Source organism: Calidris pugnax, unplaced genomic scaffold (genome assembly GCF_001431845.1).
Source record: "Calidris pugnax isolate Ruff unplaced genomic scaffold, ASM143184v1 scaffold70, whole genome shotgun sequence".
NCBI lineage: Eukaryota > Metazoa > Chordata > Aves > Charadriiformes > Scolopacidae > Calidris > Calidris pugnax.
In genome coordinates, this window is record NW_015090862.1 from 7,453,774 (window position 1) to 7,470,805 (window position 17,032).

General features: G+C 43.0%; 1 protein-coding gene across 7 annotated transcripts in view; it reads left to right on the forward strand.

Moving 5' to 3' along the window:
* Positions 1-17,032, forward strand: part of MYO5A (myosin VA) — a 106,174-nt gene that overhangs the window by 53,880 nt on the left and 35,262 nt on the right. For 4 of the 7 annotated variants that reach the window (XM_014944634.1, XM_014944633.1, XM_014944630.1 and 1 more), the window contains exons 10-19: positions 995-1,260; positions 1,843-1,924; positions 4,985-5,125; positions 5,893-6,018; positions 8,183-8,266; positions 11,735-11,896; positions 13,890-13,987; positions 14,693-14,779; positions 14,879-14,987; positions 16,474-16,685. In XM_014944634.1, coding sequence (XP_014800120.1) covers positions 995-1,260; positions 1,843-1,924; positions 4,985-5,125; positions 5,893-6,018; positions 8,183-8,266; positions 11,735-11,896; positions 13,890-13,987; positions 14,693-14,779; positions 14,879-14,987; positions 16,474-16,685 — 1,367 coding nt within the window. Of the gene's footprint in view, positions 1-994; positions 1,261-1,842; positions 1,925-4,984; positions 5,126-5,892; positions 6,019-8,182; positions 8,267-9,601; positions 9,605-11,734; positions 11,897-13,889; positions 13,988-14,692; positions 14,780-14,878; positions 14,988-16,473; positions 16,686-17,032 lie in introns of all 7 variants that reach the window. The other 3 variants (XM_014944628.1, XM_014944632.1, XM_014944629.1) reach the window with 1 other exon arrangement.

The window sequence follows — 17,032 nt, forward strand, 5'->3', positions numbered from 1 at the left end:
AGAAGGACGTGGAAATAGAAAGATAAAGCTGATGTACCCTGAAGCTACTGGGCATGTAGTAACAGTTCCCTGTAATCTGTCCTTGTCAAGACGCTGCTTGTCAGCGTGCTGTTGAGCCACCGGGTGCAAAGTGAATGTGATGAGGAAGTAGTGTTAGGGGAGTTCCTTAGGAGGAAAGACCTGTCTGTCCTCCTTGATTTCTAGCCATCGGTTTGCTTGTTAGTCATGAGGTGTAGTATATTAACTCATTGAATGGTAAACACGCTACACATTAATGCCAAAGTCTTATATACCCATCTAAGCATGCAAGCCTTGCTAGTTGATTTTACCCACTTAAATAAAGGTCATTTTTTTTCACTTGTGCAGTCTAATTTGAGAGTTATAGAACACCATTTGTGTGCTCAAGTCTCTTTAATGTTTGTCTCCAGAATTAACTGGAAAAATACTGTGTTAAATACTGAGACCAGAGCACTAAAGACCAGACCCTTCTACACTTTTTCCTTCTTGTTCTTGGCGTGGGCTGCGATGCCCCATTGCCTGTCACTCCCTGTCATGAGCAGATGAGAGCACCACTGAGGAACTGTAGTCCGTTCTGTCCCCAGCACACAGCTGACATCCTGTCCTCTCTATTTCTCTAGCTTCTTCACTCAAAACTGACACAGTTATTTATAACAATTCAAAATACCAGGTCCATCCCTGTGAAGCTTGGTGATTCATTTTTGCAAAGGTTGCAGGTTGTCTATGTGGGGCTTTTTGGTGAACACAAGTACAGTAAAATGCCTTTGGGGAAACTGTGATTCACTAATTTGCTTCAGTGATGTGGATGTGACAAGTGGGTAGGGAACTTGTTACGTTTTGAAGGAGGAAGAGCTGTAGAAGCTGCTGTTGCTGCTTATTGTTGGATCACTGCAGACAGGCAGTTCTTCTGATTGCATGATTGCATGTGTGCTATTGGTAATACTGTTTCAAGACCTAACGAGATTGTTTTTATTAGCCCAAGCATGAACCCCTCACCATCTTCTGTGACCTCATGGGTGTGGAGTATGAAGAGATGGCCCACTGGCTTTGCCATAGGAAGCTCGCAACTGCCACTGAAACCTACATCAAGCCAATTTCTAAACTTCATGCCATCAATGCCAGAGATGCACTTGCCAAACATATCTACGCTAATCTCTTTAACTGGATTGTAGATCATGTGAACAAAGCCCTTCACGCTACTGTAAAACAGCATTCCTTCATTGGAGTGTTGGACATTTATGGGTGAGTCTTTTTGTCAGAGATATGTCACCTCTTACATAATTATCTTACTGCAAAGTGTCTTTGTCTTTATCACGTAGCACTGCGTGGATTATGCAAAAAAAAAACCCTAAGCCCTCAGCAGCTGCTTATTCCAGCTGAAGGAAGTAGGTGTTTAGTTTTGACATGCTATCTGACATCTTTGTCTTGACTTTCAGGTTTAACATTTATAGTGAGATTTCAGATTTTTGCTGTTGGTAGGTTTTCTTATGTATTGCATTGGGAAAAGTTACAAGGGAATCGTCATCTCATGGTTCCTCCACGATGGTACTTCTAGAGAGGACAAAGATAACTAACATGCTGTCCATGAACATCAGTCCCTCCTCTATGTTCCTCATCCCTGCCTAAAGAGGGACCATCACTGAACTGCCTGTGTACTGCAATTTCCTACTTCCTTGTGTGCTTTGTTGCTTGATTGTGGTTGTTTGTGCAATAATGCAGAAATGGAAGAATGCAATTAATATGACTGGAGGGAGGGAATTTATGGGGTCATTTCATCTGTTTCTTTTCACTGCACTAGTAATCTTGAGTATCTGCATATTTCAGATTCGAGACATTCGAAATCAACAGCTTTGAACAGTTCTGTATCAACTATGCCAACGAAAAACTGCAGCAGCAGTTCAATATGGTAAGTAGGAAATGACTGGCATTTCCTCTTCCCTTTTCCCTCGCCCAAGTCTATTCTGCTAATTGGGTCCCCAGTGGTTACGATGAATTCCTTCAGTCTATTAACCAGCTGTCCTGGCCGTGGGCTTTGGGGGATGGGGAAAGATCGACTATCTCCTAGAAATAGATTTTATGACTAACTGCTGCTCTGGGACTATTTGAAATTCCGATCACAGTAACAATTATAAGACAGAAGCAGTGCTTGGCAATTAAGACCCCGAGATTGCCTGTCAATGAGAGCGCCGTGTGGGAGAAGTTGGAGTTAGCCGTGTCTCCGTAACCTCCGGCGAGAGCCTGAGCAGGGGCAGCGGAGAGCAGGGCTTTGCTGCTGGAACTCTGCCGCCCGCGCTTCCCCTCCCGCTGTTATTTTTTGAGCGTTTTCAGCCGCATCCTCCAGTTGATGACTGACGTGTGGCGAGAGGCGCCTCCTCCAGAGAGATCACGATTCTCTCTCCCTCTCTCCTCCCCTCAGCCCTAGTGACGTTTGTAATTATATATCTTACCTGCATAATGATGAGGCGAGTTATTTATGCCAGGCCTGTTGCTAGGCTGTGCTGTGTTACGGGAGTAGCTGTGAGCTCTCCTCAGGAGCCTGCCTCCGTGCAGGGTCTGCTCACAGGACCGAATCCCCCCACGCCGTTGTTCATCCCAGCGGCAGGGATGGGTGTCGGGGAGTCGGGGGGTGCTGGACCGGTGATGGCTGGGCTTTCCGGCCCCGGCATGCCCTCTCTGTGGAGGTAGTGCCATGGCTGGCTTCAGTGCCGTAAGCGGGATGTTGGAACTGCTGAGCACAAGGTATCTTGGAGTTTTCTCAGCTCTACAGCAAAATTCTCGTCACTGTAAGAATTGCAAGGGTTCACTTTTTTATTACACATCACCTTCCCCATGTTCCCTTCCCTATCGCACTGTTGCTGTAAGCACTTCTCTCATGAGATGGGGCTTTTGTGTCAATGCCCTGCTGAGCTACCAAACCCAGCACTGGTGGACACCCACCCACTGGGCTGCCATGCAGGTACATGGGGTGGACGTTGTTTTAAATTGGAGGCCCATGTCTGTGGCAGCAGCCAGCAAGCCTTCTCCTGCCACTGTGGACGGCCTGAGCGTGGCCAAGGGCCAGCTTCTGGGGGACAGCCTGGCCCCAACTCCCATCTCCATAGCCCACCCGGCCTCCCCGGCCAGCCTGCCTGCCTGGGCACCCACACACAGCCCCTGAGAAAAATGAGGTCTGAATTGCAGAATCACGGAGTGGTAGGGGTTGGAAGGGACCTCTGGACATCATCCAGACCAACCCCCTGCCAAAGCAGGGTCACCCAGAGCAGGTTGGACAGGAACGTGTCCAGGCGGGTTTGGAGTATCTCCAGAGAAGGACACTCCACAACCTCTCTGGGCAGCCTGTCCCAGTGCTCTGCCACCCTCAAAATAAAGAGGTTTTTCCTCATGTTGAGATGGCATTTTCTATGTTCCAGTTTGTGCCCATTGCCCCTTGTCCTGTCGCCTGGCACCCCTGAAAATAGTCTGGCCCCGTCCTCTTGACACCCTGCCCTTCAGATATTTATAAGCATTGATGAGATCCCCTCTCAATCTTTTCCACACTAAACAGACCCAGGTCTTTCAGCCTTTCCTCATTAGAGGTGCTCTAGTCCCCTGGTCATCTTTGTACCCCTCTGATGGACTCTCCAGGAGTTCTCCAGTCTCTCTTGAACTGGGGAGCCCAAAACTGGACACAGTACTGCAGGTGTGGAAGACATCTCAAGTACATCTCTGAAGACATTTTTCACTACATAATTGCTAATTCTGTTACGGTGGAGAAATGTTTTCTTTCAGGACGTAGGTTGGATAATAATGGTTGCCAATAAAACGCTACCATTGGCTTTCCTGTCAGGAATTAACTTGGTGTGTAATGCAGCAGTTAAGCGTCAGGGTGGGAATGGCTCCCCCGGGTGCTCTTAAGGAGCGCTGCTTTGGGAAGGATGGCTTTAAGCTAATGAAATAAAAAGGGATAAACCGCTTTGTCAGGGCCGTGTTCTGCTGCCTGGCAGATGCATGGCAGAGAGCTGCGAGGCGTTCGTGGGCTTGTGCACGGAGCTCGGGGGAAGCTGAGACCAGCCCAGGGGTTTGTGGTGGCCCACCAACCCTTGCTGCTTGTTAGGATATGCTCCAGGTTCAGTTCTGCTTGCCAGTGCCGTTAGTGTGCATTAAAATTTAAATGGGAGATAAAACGTCATTTAAAATAACTGGAGTCAGCAGTCTTTTTGTTTTTAAAGAGAGTGCTTGTGCTATTAAGACCACAGTTTGCCTGTTTAATATCTCACTATCTTTTTTCCCTGAAGTTTTAATTCATCTCCTATGCACATTTCATTAAAGCAGTTCAGTTTTTTTATGATAATATTTTTGAATAAATATGCAACTGCATTGTTATTGATCTTCGTACCAGATAAATCTTCCACAAAACTTTGCTTCAAAGATTTCTGGTGCTAATACTCCTGGAGTTGTTTTTGCTGAAGAGTATATTTTAATGCAATGTGTCATCTTAGAAAAAAATCTGCATCCATTTAAGAGAAAATGGAGCTCTGTTCTTTTACAAGGAAACCCAAAAGTATTTATAGTGAAATTTTACTGGAAATAGACAGTATCTGTAATTTAATAATCATAAATGCTTGGCACATCTTACTTTATAAGTTGCTGTTTCTGCGCTTGAGGCTTTTTCTGGGTTTTGTGTTGGTCTTTTTATAAGAGAAAAGAGCTTATAGTAGTTGGGGGACGATATAGTAAATAGATAGGAAAAAACCAGACCTTATTTGCAGGGAATATGAATGAGCGCTGTAATTTAGTCTGTTGTTTTTAGGCCAGGAAAAAAGGTTAATTTATTTTTCATACACTTACTTGTTAAAAGGTTTGTTCAGTTGGACTAGTGTGTCACTTGACAGCTTGGATTAATGTGCCAAGAGGAACTCAAGTGAGAGTTCGATGTATTTATTCTGCATTTCATTTCACAGAAAACTGTTTTCTTTTTGCCCTGTAGCATGTCTTTAAGCTGGAACAAGAAGAGTATATGAAGGAACAAATACCATGGACCTTGATTGATTTCTACGACAATCAGCCATGCATCAACCTCATAGAGGCCAAAATGGGAGTTCTGGATCTGTTGGATGAGGAGTGCAAGGTGTGTGTTCAAGGGCTTTCATAGAGAAAGAGGTCATCAGCCATCCTGCTTCTGGGCCCTCACAGGGAAAAGTCACCTGAGTACAGCCATCGTTTTGACACTGCTTTTGAAAGGATTTGGAGAACATACAAACAGAATTGGCAGTTACAGGAGGAGAAAAAATGGTTTCATGCTTTTTTCCCCCTCCTCTCCATCATGTGTCTATATCTGTTTCTGGGTCTCTGATCAACCTTTGTTTTGACTCTGGCAACTTCCTCTTTCCCAAGTGTAGCAAATGCAGTCTTTGGTCCTGCCAGATTTTTCCAAATTGCCTCTTGCTTGGTGTCTCACCTTTTGTCTTTATGTTAATTTAATTTATGGCAAGTCATGTACAGGGGATGACACGTGGTGTCTACTTCAGTGGAAATCCAGCTTGGGGTTCTTGTGTAGCACAAAGCATCACAAGCGATCTCTAATGGTGGTGGGTGCATTCTGACCCGCTGAGGTGCTGCTTGGTCAGATAGGGTATCTCTTGGATCCCTGCCTGCAGGTGTGTGACTCTGGAAGCGTTACTAGCATGGTGTGTGTCAGATGGCAGCTGTACCTGCTGCTGCCTTTCTAGCACAGTCCAGAGCTGGTTAGCGGCTTCCTTGCTTATGGCAGTGCTGGAAATCCGAGGAGTCGGAGTTTGAAAGCAAACCACAAAGTGTTGTCCCTGTCATCTGAGTTTCTTTTGCTACTGAAAACTTCTCAGGACATTTTAAACAGCTGTGTGCTCTCTTCCGCAGATGCCAAAAGGCTCGGATGACACTTGGGCCCAAAAACTATACAATACTCATTTGAATAAATGTGCCCTCTTTGAGAAGCCACGTTTGTCAAATAAGGCTTTTATCATCAAGCACTTTGCTGACAAGGTAAGGCCTTTTCCGCCGGTACCTCTTCCCGTGGTGGGTGTTGCTGAGGGGGTGCTGGGGTGGGCGGCTGTTGCAGGCAGCGACCGGGCAGCAGCATCCCTGGCTCTGCTCGGCTCCTTGCAAACTGTGTGTCTGCCTGTGGGGCCGGCTGGGAGGAGAGAGTGGACCTGGCAGCTCTGCAGAGCCAGGAACACAAACAAGAGCTCCTGACTCCTGCCACATGCTGTAACCACTAACCATCCTTTTTCAAAACATGACAACTTCTAGTGTCTTTGCAGGTCACAGCATAATTGTATCCATTCCAGTTATGCTGTAGAAATACACAACATAGAAAATCATATATCTTACTGTAGTTTGAGCTAAAGAGCCACAATGAAACAATGTTGGTTTTGCTGCCATCTTAATGTGCCAAGAGGAAAGAGGGTAGCACAGCTTTCTTCTCTGCGCTGGGGCAGTGAGTGCTGCTCCCGTCCTCACCTCTGCTGGTCACTGGACAGCTGGCTCTGGGAAGCTGGACGAGGGGTATCTCAGTCTAGCCTTCTTCAGCTCCCACGATGCATCGTCACACTGCCAACTCCTCAGCTTAAAAATAAATACATTTTAAAATAATTTTAAGGTATTTGTCCTGTTAAACAAATATTGTCAGAATTTTGTCAGCTTTGTAGAAAAAAAGTTTGGAGAAGCTCTGGGATTCTTATCAGTAGGTCTGTATGTGCTGACATGGGGGGTTGGAGGCCTTTATTTGCCTCCACTCGATTTCTCCCAGAATCTTGAATTTATGCACAGAAGAGGGGTCCTGTTCTTGTTGCGTCTAGTGCTACCTTAATGAAAGCAGCAAGACTGCTTAGATTCAGGAGTTCTGTTTTATTTGGTGGATGAGAGATCAAGAAAGATTTTATTAATATTTCATATACTGCTCATTAGGCTCAACTTTGATATTTGAAAACAAGGCTTTCCTATGCCTAGTCTGAGCGTTGAGGGCCAAGGAAAGCAAAAAGTAGCTCCAAGCAGGTATTGGCAAAGCTCTCAGCTCTGATGTGCTAAGCATTTTATGTTTTCCTGTGTGCTTACGTGGATGCATACGGACATCTTGAAGGCAAAAATAAAGCTGTGTTAGTAACCCCTGTGCCTTGACGTTGTCTTCTGTGGGAGAAGGCAGAGATTCTGCTGCCCTCTCGTGGCATTGTCTCCTGCAGGACGAACATCAGTGGTACCTGAGGAATGATCAGAGTGGGCTTTCAGCTGTGGGTAGACCTTGGGGACATCCTCTGCTTTCTTCCCCCCTAGGAATTTTTTGAAATGTTTTTCAGCTTGGGGTATGGTGGTGTTGTGTAAGCCCCGATAAATGGCTGTATTGAAAGAGGGGCTGCTGATGGCTTTCAGTCTGTCTGCTCCAGAAGAATAAAATGACTGTAAAGGTCTGCTCTTGTATTTTATACTCTGCACTTCTGCTGATACAAGGTTGAAGAGTTAGTGTGAGACACCTCATGAGAGTTAGCATGCTTACATTACTTAATATCAAATCCTAAGATGTAGGCTTTTGACAACAGTTTCAGGGTTTTGTTCAGCCTTGAGTTAGGGCAGTGAAATAAATACTAGGTTCTTTGGTCCAGTATACCCTGTGGCCCTGTGATAGAGGATTGTTATGTATTGTCACAACGTTCCGATTTGTTATTGCTTCTGGTCAGAATAGTCTTTCTGAGTACAAATGAAGCATTTTCATAATAAGCTGGAGGCAGATGTACTTACTGCCACTCAGCTAATGAGATGAGATACTTTGTTCTCAGTTGCATCTGGATTTCACACAGTTTTTCAGCCCTGATCACTTTGGTGAAGGAGATGCTCAATACACGTTTTGATTCTTCACCTTTACAGTAACCATTCAATCATGCTGTCCTACCACAGGCATCTTTCAGCAGTGAAATATATCTGGTATAATTCAATAACAGTATTCATCTCTATATGTTTTAATGTTTTACGTTTTACTGGAAAGCACTCTCTTTAAGGAAAATCTATATTTAACAAAGATGCACTTGGGAGCTGTTATTTCCAACATCCACAAGAATTGTCTGTTTTAAATGTGAACATTACAGCTGGTGAATGCTATGCAAAATATTTTTATTAAATGCTTTAAATACTTTTTTTGTAAAATGGTAATTTTCAGGTTGAATATCAATGCGAAGGCTTTTTGGAAAAGAATAAAGACACGGTTTATGAAGAACAAATTAAGGTCCTAAAATCAAGTAAGGTTAGTATAAGGATATTTTTTTCTTCTTCTTTTGCAGTTATGAATCCTTGAATTAAGGATATTATGACATTTCTTATAAACTTAGGAAATATTTCTTCCTTAGTATCAGATCAACTGAAATTGAACATAGTTTGTGTTTTACTTGGCTATCTGTATGAATTTAGAAAGTCCTGTAGCCCTGTTTTACTCCGTGTAAGATCAGTCTATATTTAGCCACTGATTTCACTGTTTGGGGTGGGTGTTTTGGTGGGATTTTTTTAGTTGTGGTTTTTTTTTTTATTTTTCACAAGAGTTTGCTATATTTTCTTTAAAGACATCAAGGACTTCTAATATAGTATAGTGGTATAAGAAGGCTTAACACTTAAGCCCTTAATTTTGTCATCTGAAAACAAAAGCTTCTTGTTTATGGCCTGACAATGGAGCATAAAATTTCTGGAGGAGAGGCAAATTCTGTTCCAGAAGCAAAATGAGAGAGGAATGAAATGTATAGACCCTAAGGACACAAACCAGAATTTATGGAGTCTTGCCTCCTCAATAACTGTGAAAGAAAGATAACATCTGAACTGAAAAGTACTGCATGAAGGAATATTATAGAACAGGCCTTCAGTGGCATCGTCTGCTTGCTTTAATGGCAAAAGTGCTAGTTTTGCTCTTCTGAAATGTAAAGGCAATTAACTTGACATTGCACTGTGATGGCTGTTGGGAATTTGCTAGCTCTAATGGCCCAGGAAGCCGGGTATCAAGGACAGGCTATTTAAAATGATACTATTCTATCAGGAAAACCAACGTTTTTCTCTTCTGTTTCTATTCTGAGCAGATATATGAAGCTAAATGATTAAAACATGTAGTATAATGAAAAACCACAGCAGACTTGCTACTGAGAGAAGCACTGAAGTGGTTTGAGTGAAGTCAGTGGCTGTGTGTGTGGGAGGCAGGTGGCATCCTCGGGGAGCTGGCAGGGACAGGGAGGCAGTGCGCTGTGCAGGAAGGAGGTGCAGGGGTGCTCCGAGGGATGTAGTCCAGTGTGTGCGGGACGATGGGGACATAGATGCCATAAGAGCATGACGACAGCTCGGGCAGGCTCAGTACATTGAGCCAATTCAGTCTAAACACTAAGAATCAACATGGTTTTCCCCAGGAGAAAATTTTATCAAAAGTGGTGTTTTAAAAAAAAACAACAAAACTTCAGCTGTGGAGAAACAGATTTTTCAACAGAAAAGTGTTTCATTGGTATTTTTCAGTAGACCCTCTTTATTAGTACTTGTAGTGGGATAGCATTTCTGATCATTTTTTTGTTGTTGTCTGTTTTCTGGGTTTGCTGTGCACATTCAACAGAAGGTAATTCTAAATTGAATGCGTCATCTGTCATCCTGCCCATTCCCACTCTCACATACAGCTCGAATGCTTCTTTGCTTTCCAAAGTGCATGACACACACTGCTCGTGGCAGGCACTAGTGTTTAGTTATTTATTTTGGCCTTCTCTATAAATCTACCCACAGGACCTCTTTGAACTAGTTCAGTTTCTATGCATGTGTCATGAAAGCAATACAGCAGTCCTCAGCTTTTATGCTTGCTACTGGCATGTTGTTAAAATCTTCTGTTGTGGCTCTGTATTGAAAGAAATGATCTATAAGATTGTTAGCAGCATGTCTGTTAGGTTGTCTGAAAAAATTACAGGGAAAAAATGCTTGCTTGCTTGTTTTCTACCACGTGAATAATCTACCCTTTGATCAGTGTTTTCCCTCTCTTTGAACATTCCTAATGTTCTGTGGAACCAAGAAAATTGATAAGATACTAAAACCCAAAACCAGATGAAAACATTAATGTCCCCACAGCGTGGATCATCTCAGCAACACTTTCCTGTTGTTGACCTCTGCTGCAGAAGGCCATACATTGCTCCTTTCTTCTGCATGCGGTAACTGAGGCAGTGTCGATGAAAAGGGCACCTTTGAAATGCACTTGCTCATTTTTACAGGCAGATTTTCCCAGGGTTGGAAAAATGGAGTGAGACTTACGTACTGATAGCTTAGAAGAGCTCATCCATCTGCAATCCAGGCATTGGGGACCCCCTTCCCAGCCCCACCCCTGGTGTGTGAGAGCATCAGGAGTTTCGGACAAAGCATATTGCGTTCCAATAAGTTTCTGTGTGGGATGAAAAGACTTGTCTCTGTAACTCGGGTGCCTGTGCATACCGACTCACTCCACCTGACCCCGGGCAGCTGAATGTGGCCCATCCTGAACTCTTTGTTGAGTCAGTGGAAGGAGACAGGCTAAATCACCTTCTGGAAATGTCATTCTTCCACCAGCTACAGAGGTAATCTAGGGTGATTGTGCTTCTAATCTGGCAGTCTCAGGTGAGATAAAGCTGAGCTGTGATAGTCCGGTTTTAGTTCAGGAATTTAGAATACCTTCGAAGCATTCGTAGTTGTTATATTATGCTGGAGTGCTGTGCTGGATGCTACTGAGGAACGTTTGATGCCTTCTGCTAGCCCATCTGGCACAACCACAGAGCACAAGTACCATTTTGTTGCGCAGCATGTTTCATTGGATATCATGCATGCTCACCAAGTTTTATAAGGCAAAACCATTTTTTTTATTTTTTTAGGTTGTACTTACCCCAAGCACTTTCTAGTACTGAAAATTGAATGTTCCTATCTCTTGGGATAAAATGCACAGATGCTAGATAAAAGATTATTCATTGACAGGTAGAGAAGTTCAGATTTTCTTACTCTTATAATGCTTCTGAAGTGCTATAGTTGTCAGTAGGAAGACCAGCTGGTGTTATTTTTAGTTATAAGTTACTTCAAAGCAGCTATTCTATATAGATGTATTTTATAGCCATTAGGGGAAAGGAACCAGAAACCCTGAGTGATATTTGGAAAGATGTTTCAGGTTGTTCCCCAACTCCCACTGGCCTGAGAGTAGATCTTCAGTCAGATAAATTTGGCTAATGGAATTTTTTAGTTGATGGTTCCCCTTTTAAGTTGATTATTTCAATTTAGAGTTGATAAAGCAGGAATATTCTTTATTGCCTGCTGGGTTATTCAGTGTCCTAGATATTTCTCAACTACAGAGGAGTCTGATGCACCACTGGAATATGAGAGGACCCTGTTGTTTCCTTCTTAGATCAAAGCAGCCATATATAATTTCAATTGGTATTTATGAAACTGCTGTCAGTTTCTAACAGTTTCACATGGAAGCTATTGCTGGCTCTATGAAAAAAACCTCCTCAAATCAGAATTTTATCTTCAAGAGGAGACTCACTGATCAAACCTACAAATTTCTTAGTATTAAATCATGGCCCACTCACTATACTACTAGCTTGAATGCTTTTTTGTATTTGTCCCCATGTGGAGTTAAAAAGAATCCCATGCTTATTAAAACTGAGCCTGGATTCTAACTATCTTAAACACAAACGGGTGCAATCGCTGGATTCTTACCCTCTGTGTTCTTCTGCTGTTATACCAGTTTAAGCTGCTGCCAGAGTTATTCCAGGATGAGGAGAAGGTCCTTAGTCCCACGTCAGCCACCCCTTCAGGGCGCGTACCTTTGTCTCGAACAGCTGTAAAACCAGCCAAGGCCCGGCCAGGTCAAGCCAGCAAGGAGCATAAGAAAACTGTGGGACATCAGGTGAGTTTGAAGATTCAGCTCTATTAAATAATCTCTACCCCCCTCTGTCTCTGAAGTCTCAGGGTGTTGCTGGTGCTTCTTGGGATCCCTTGTGATTTTGAGACAGATGCAGCTGATTATGACTTACAGTTTGAAGCAAATATGCCCTAATTACTAATATATTTTGGACCACAGTTTCAGGGAGCTCAATTCTTATTGCCAAAACCCAAACTCATGTTTTTCAAAACAGATTTAATGTGCTGGATGCTGAGAAGCTTTGATTGTGTGCCACGTTATCTGACTCAAATCAAAAGTGGGATTTCAGTCCCCAGAAAACTTTGTTCTACTTATCAATGGGCTAAACAAAAAATATCCACATGTATATGCCAGAATGAAATTAAAAGTATGCTGATTAGTATGGCTGGAGAACTCACTTCTTTTTTGTTACCTTCCACTCGGTAGTTTTAACAGATGTTTTCTCAAGACTGTTTGTCCCCAGTCAGTACTTTATGTATGACAGATTTTCCCTCAGACTATACGGAGGAGCCGAGGGGAAGTTTTTTGACAGTTTAGTATTCGATTTTTATCTACTTGCCAGCCTGAACCACTTTGCTAGTGAGTAGTGGTGTTCATCTATTGCCTGGGGCTTCCGGGAGGTCTGTGTGGATAACTCTTTTTATGTTACTGTAGGACAGCATGGAATATAAATGAGCTGTCAGGAGTGTAAGTTCTTTGTATCAGGGTCCCCTGCCAATTCTTGAAGATGAACCAGCCACATCTCTCGGGTGCTCAGAGGTCTGATAAAATCACCAAAAAGTGCCTGGGCTTTGTCCACTGCCTTGGGTGGTTGTCAATCCCCTAACAAAGATGTTAGCACAGCATCTGTGCAGTGTCATGAGTTACACACACTATGAAGTGAGAATCAGGGAATTCAGAAAATGTTTAATGTGGATATTCATAATTTCTCTATAATCTCCTCCAAACAAGTTATGTCAAGCTATGGATGGGAATGGCAATGGTTATTCATGCTACTGTACCAAATGCCAATCTGCTTGGCAGGTGTTCATGATATAAACTGTAAAATCCAATCTTCTGCAGTTCATGCAAGAGAACCCCTGCCCACGTATCTTTTTAATTTGAACTTAATTTCTGATTTTGCAAACAGACTGTATCCTGAGGCTGATAGAGGCCTAACAGTTCTGTTGTCAGGCTGAAACTATGAGTTGTAGTGTTAGGGGTACTCTCTTACTACTGCTATCAGTCAACTATGTATATTAATTTATAAATTTTCAAGAAAGCTAATACAAAAGTGATTTTTATCATATTCTGCGTAGAAATAGAACCATGAGTTCAACAGAAAGAGGGAAATGCATACCAATGCATTTAAAACACCTAAGGCATGTTTTCATAATTTTCTTTATCTACTAGGGTATTCTGGGGTTAGAAGAATATTCTGCAGTACATTAGAAATTTGTGGTCCTAATACTACTTTAAATAAAGCTCCAAAAATTCTCGGATATAGGACTGTCAAAGTTCTTTTCAGTAGGTCTGACACTGGCATCAGTGGAGCTGAAGTAGTTGATGGTTTGGGTTTTTTTTTACTACTCCATTGATTTAAAATTTGATTTAAAAATTATTTTAAATTAAATGGCTATTTAGTAATATGCCCTGAGGTTTAGTCATGAAGAGATGGATCAGACAAAGATTAGGGTTATATCAAAAGCTGGAAATAACTCAGTCTATCCCATGATTTTGTAATTTATCACATACTGATATGGGAGCTTTACTCCTGTAAAGCCTAACATTTACAACACTTACTGTAAAATAATTCACCCAAAGATGGTATCTGAAACTCAAATCTATTGCCATAATAAAAACAAGCTGGTGTTTATTACCAAAAGCATTATTGCAAATAAACAGATATCCTTAGGTCTGCTTCCTGAGGTTATCTCAAACGTGACTGAGCTTACTGAGGCTATTCCCTGATATTTTCCCCTTTTTCTTTTTCGAAAAGTTTCGAAACTCTCTTCACCTGCTGATGGAAACCCTGAATGCTACAACCCCACACTACGTGCGCTGTATTAAGCCCAACGACTTCAAGTTTCCGTTCACGTAAGCTGGTTCATGTATGGTCCGTGCAGCCTCTGCGTGGGAGGGAATTGCTTGAGGCCTCGGAGGATCAAGGCTCTGCTAAACCTTGCTCACTCAGGAGTGAGCTAACACAATGAGTTATGGACTCATTGCGCGTGTGTACTTGCACCTGTACTTGCAGCAGGAGATGTTTTGGGATGAATGGAGGGCAAAATGCTTCTTGATGATTTTTGGTTTGTTTGTTTGTTTGTTTATGGTGCTATATGAGAAAAAATACCAGCATTTTCATTGCTAGCTGTGTCAAGTGTGGCTGGCAATTTACACTCCTTGAGTTCATTTGACATTTGCTGGAATTTGCTTTTGCAGATCTCAGCATCTTATTCCTTATTTTTTTTTTTTTCATTTATGAATTTTTTTCAGTTATGAACTTGCTTGGAGCTTTTCTCAAAGGTCTGCTGAAAATCTGGGCACACAAAGATTGCCCTGGCTCTTGGGCAGGCCAGGAGGAGCAGCTCACAGCAGCTGATGGGCTCGGGCAATTCCCCGGTCAGGTTGTCCCTGTTATCGCTGAGTTGCAGAAGCACTATCTAGACTCGTTAACCACCCATCACATCCCACCTCTGCTCCCCCTCCGTGCCATTCCTGACCTGTGTGTGCACAGGGCCAGAGGTCCCATGTAATGCAAAACTAGTTCCATACTCACAAGGTCTTTTTATTCCTCTGTAGATTCGATGAAAAGCGGGCAGTGCAGCAGCTGAGAGCTTGTGGTGTCCTGGAGACCATCCGAATCAGTGCAGCTGGCTTCCCTTCCAGGTGCGTTTGCCACTTTTTTAGATTGCTTTCAGCTGCAGTTCTTCTTTTTAAGAGAATTATTAATTGTTGGGACTGACACTGTCTCTGTTTTTGGGGCAGGTGGACGTACCAAGAGTTCTTCAGCCGTTACCGTGTTCTGATGAAGCAGAGAGATGTCCTTAGTGACCGAAAGCAGACATGTAAAAATGTCCTGGAAAAGCTAATTCTGGTACTATCCTTAGTGCTAACAGCATTTGGAATCGGAAGGAGTAGATAGTGTCCCTTCCTCTTTCATAGCCAGACTATTTCAGTACTTCTACAAAGTACCAAACCGCCAATATTAGCAGTGGAACTGTAGAATTTCCCAGTGTATCACAGGAAAGGGTGATGGGGATTTTCAGTGTGGGTGGGTTGAGAGTGAGCCTTACCTTGCTTAACAGCAAGATGTATTAACCACACCTTAAGTAAGGTATAGTTATCTGAAGGCTTTCTGATGTGGAGGTGTTTCTGTATGTGTTTGTCTTTCACACTGCTCCTCTCAGCTCCTGTGCTGAAGTCAACCTCTTCTACTCCTTTTGTCCTCGTGACCATGTCTCCCTGCTCAGCGCTGTGGCTGCCCTCGAGCCTCGGCAGCCTCTTGCTTTGCCCCCTCCCTCCAGTTGCAGCCCCACATTCCCAGGCTGTACCATCCACACCACTGGTGTCGCACCTGAACTGATGGGTTTCCTGGGATTTCTTAAGGACCGATGAAGAGTGGAGGGCAGGCAGGCTCCAGAGAGCCAGTTCTCAGCAGAAGTGGTTAACTGAGACTTAACTCAGAAGAGTCAAAGTCTACTGAAGATACAAAAGCATACCTTGCTGAAGTGCAATGCCAATGTTAGGTTGTTTATGGAAACAAAAAAATAAATACTGTGCAGGCAGCTTGGGGCTTGGCTTCTTAAATTCTGTGTCATTGGGTGGACTTAACTAAAATCTTTTGGCTTACATGCATGTGTCTATTTATAGTGTTAGTGTGTAGTGTTAAATATATCCTAAGCTGTAGCTCTTTGACTGCTGTTCCTTTTAACTTAACATCAAACAATCACCAAAATTAATTATTTTCAATGTACCTTTGTATATTCTCAGTTTTTCCCTCCAATGAGTACGACAGCCTGTAGAGACAGAATATTATTCTCTTTCTGGTTTAGTTCTGAAATTTCAGCTGTGTTTGAGCTGCAGCAAGATGCTTTGTTCTGGCTTAGTCCCGGTGGCAGTAAGCGATGCGTACATGTTTGAAGCCCCAGCTGTTCTGCTTGTGCTGTGTAATATGGTTGAAGATGGATCACTCAGAGGGATCATTTACAATTTAAGTAGGGAATTTTACACGTGCGTTACCTTTCCCGTGTATTACACGTGTATTGCTTTCATCCTTTGGGCCCCTTTGTCACCTCCTGTAGCCATCCACGTCTCTTACAATCTTTGTGGCATTCTTGTCTGAGCAAAAATCACGTTACTCTCTTAGGCCACACTTGTGGCCTTACTGTATTAATTTGTTAACAGGATCATACAAAGGAAATACTCTTATCCCCTACTTAATTTAAGTCTAGGTTTACTTGAAATATTACACAGATAATTTTACCTCTTTGCTAACTGTACTTTCATTTAGTCCTTCGTACCTTTTTTTAATCACTAACATTTAAGGCTGTAACTGATCCTCTTTTTACCTTTGAAAATAGGACAAGGATAAGTACCAGTTTGGTAAGACAAAAATATTTTTCCGGGCTGGTCAAGTAGCCTATCTGGAAAAAATAAGGGCAGATAAGTTGAGAGCTGCCTGTATCCGCATCCAAAAGACAATCCGAGGCTGGCTGATGCGAAAGAAGTACGTGCGTATGAGGAAGGCTGCCATCACCATTCAGAGACATGTCAGAGGGTACCAAGCACGATGGTAAGCAATGCTCGTGGGAAAACCCACACTAGCCTCAATTCAGATCCCTTTAACTAGGACATTTAAATGTGATAACATTTGTTCTCTCCTTCCTATGCTGGCTGAGAGGAAATGATTTTCCAGGGAAATGAAGGAAATTGAATATAACGAGTGTGTCTGTCCTGCCTGGTTTTGACCTTCCTGGGAGGACAGTAGCACCCTGGCTGTATGATGCTTAGAACAGTATGTCATTAGTGGGAGCAGAGTACAAGTCGTACTAGGGGATATGTTGCAGGTGAGGTAAAGCAGGACCCTTGGGTGAGTCCTTATGGCCCAGTTTGCATGTGCCCTCTCAGCTGGGTCTGTCC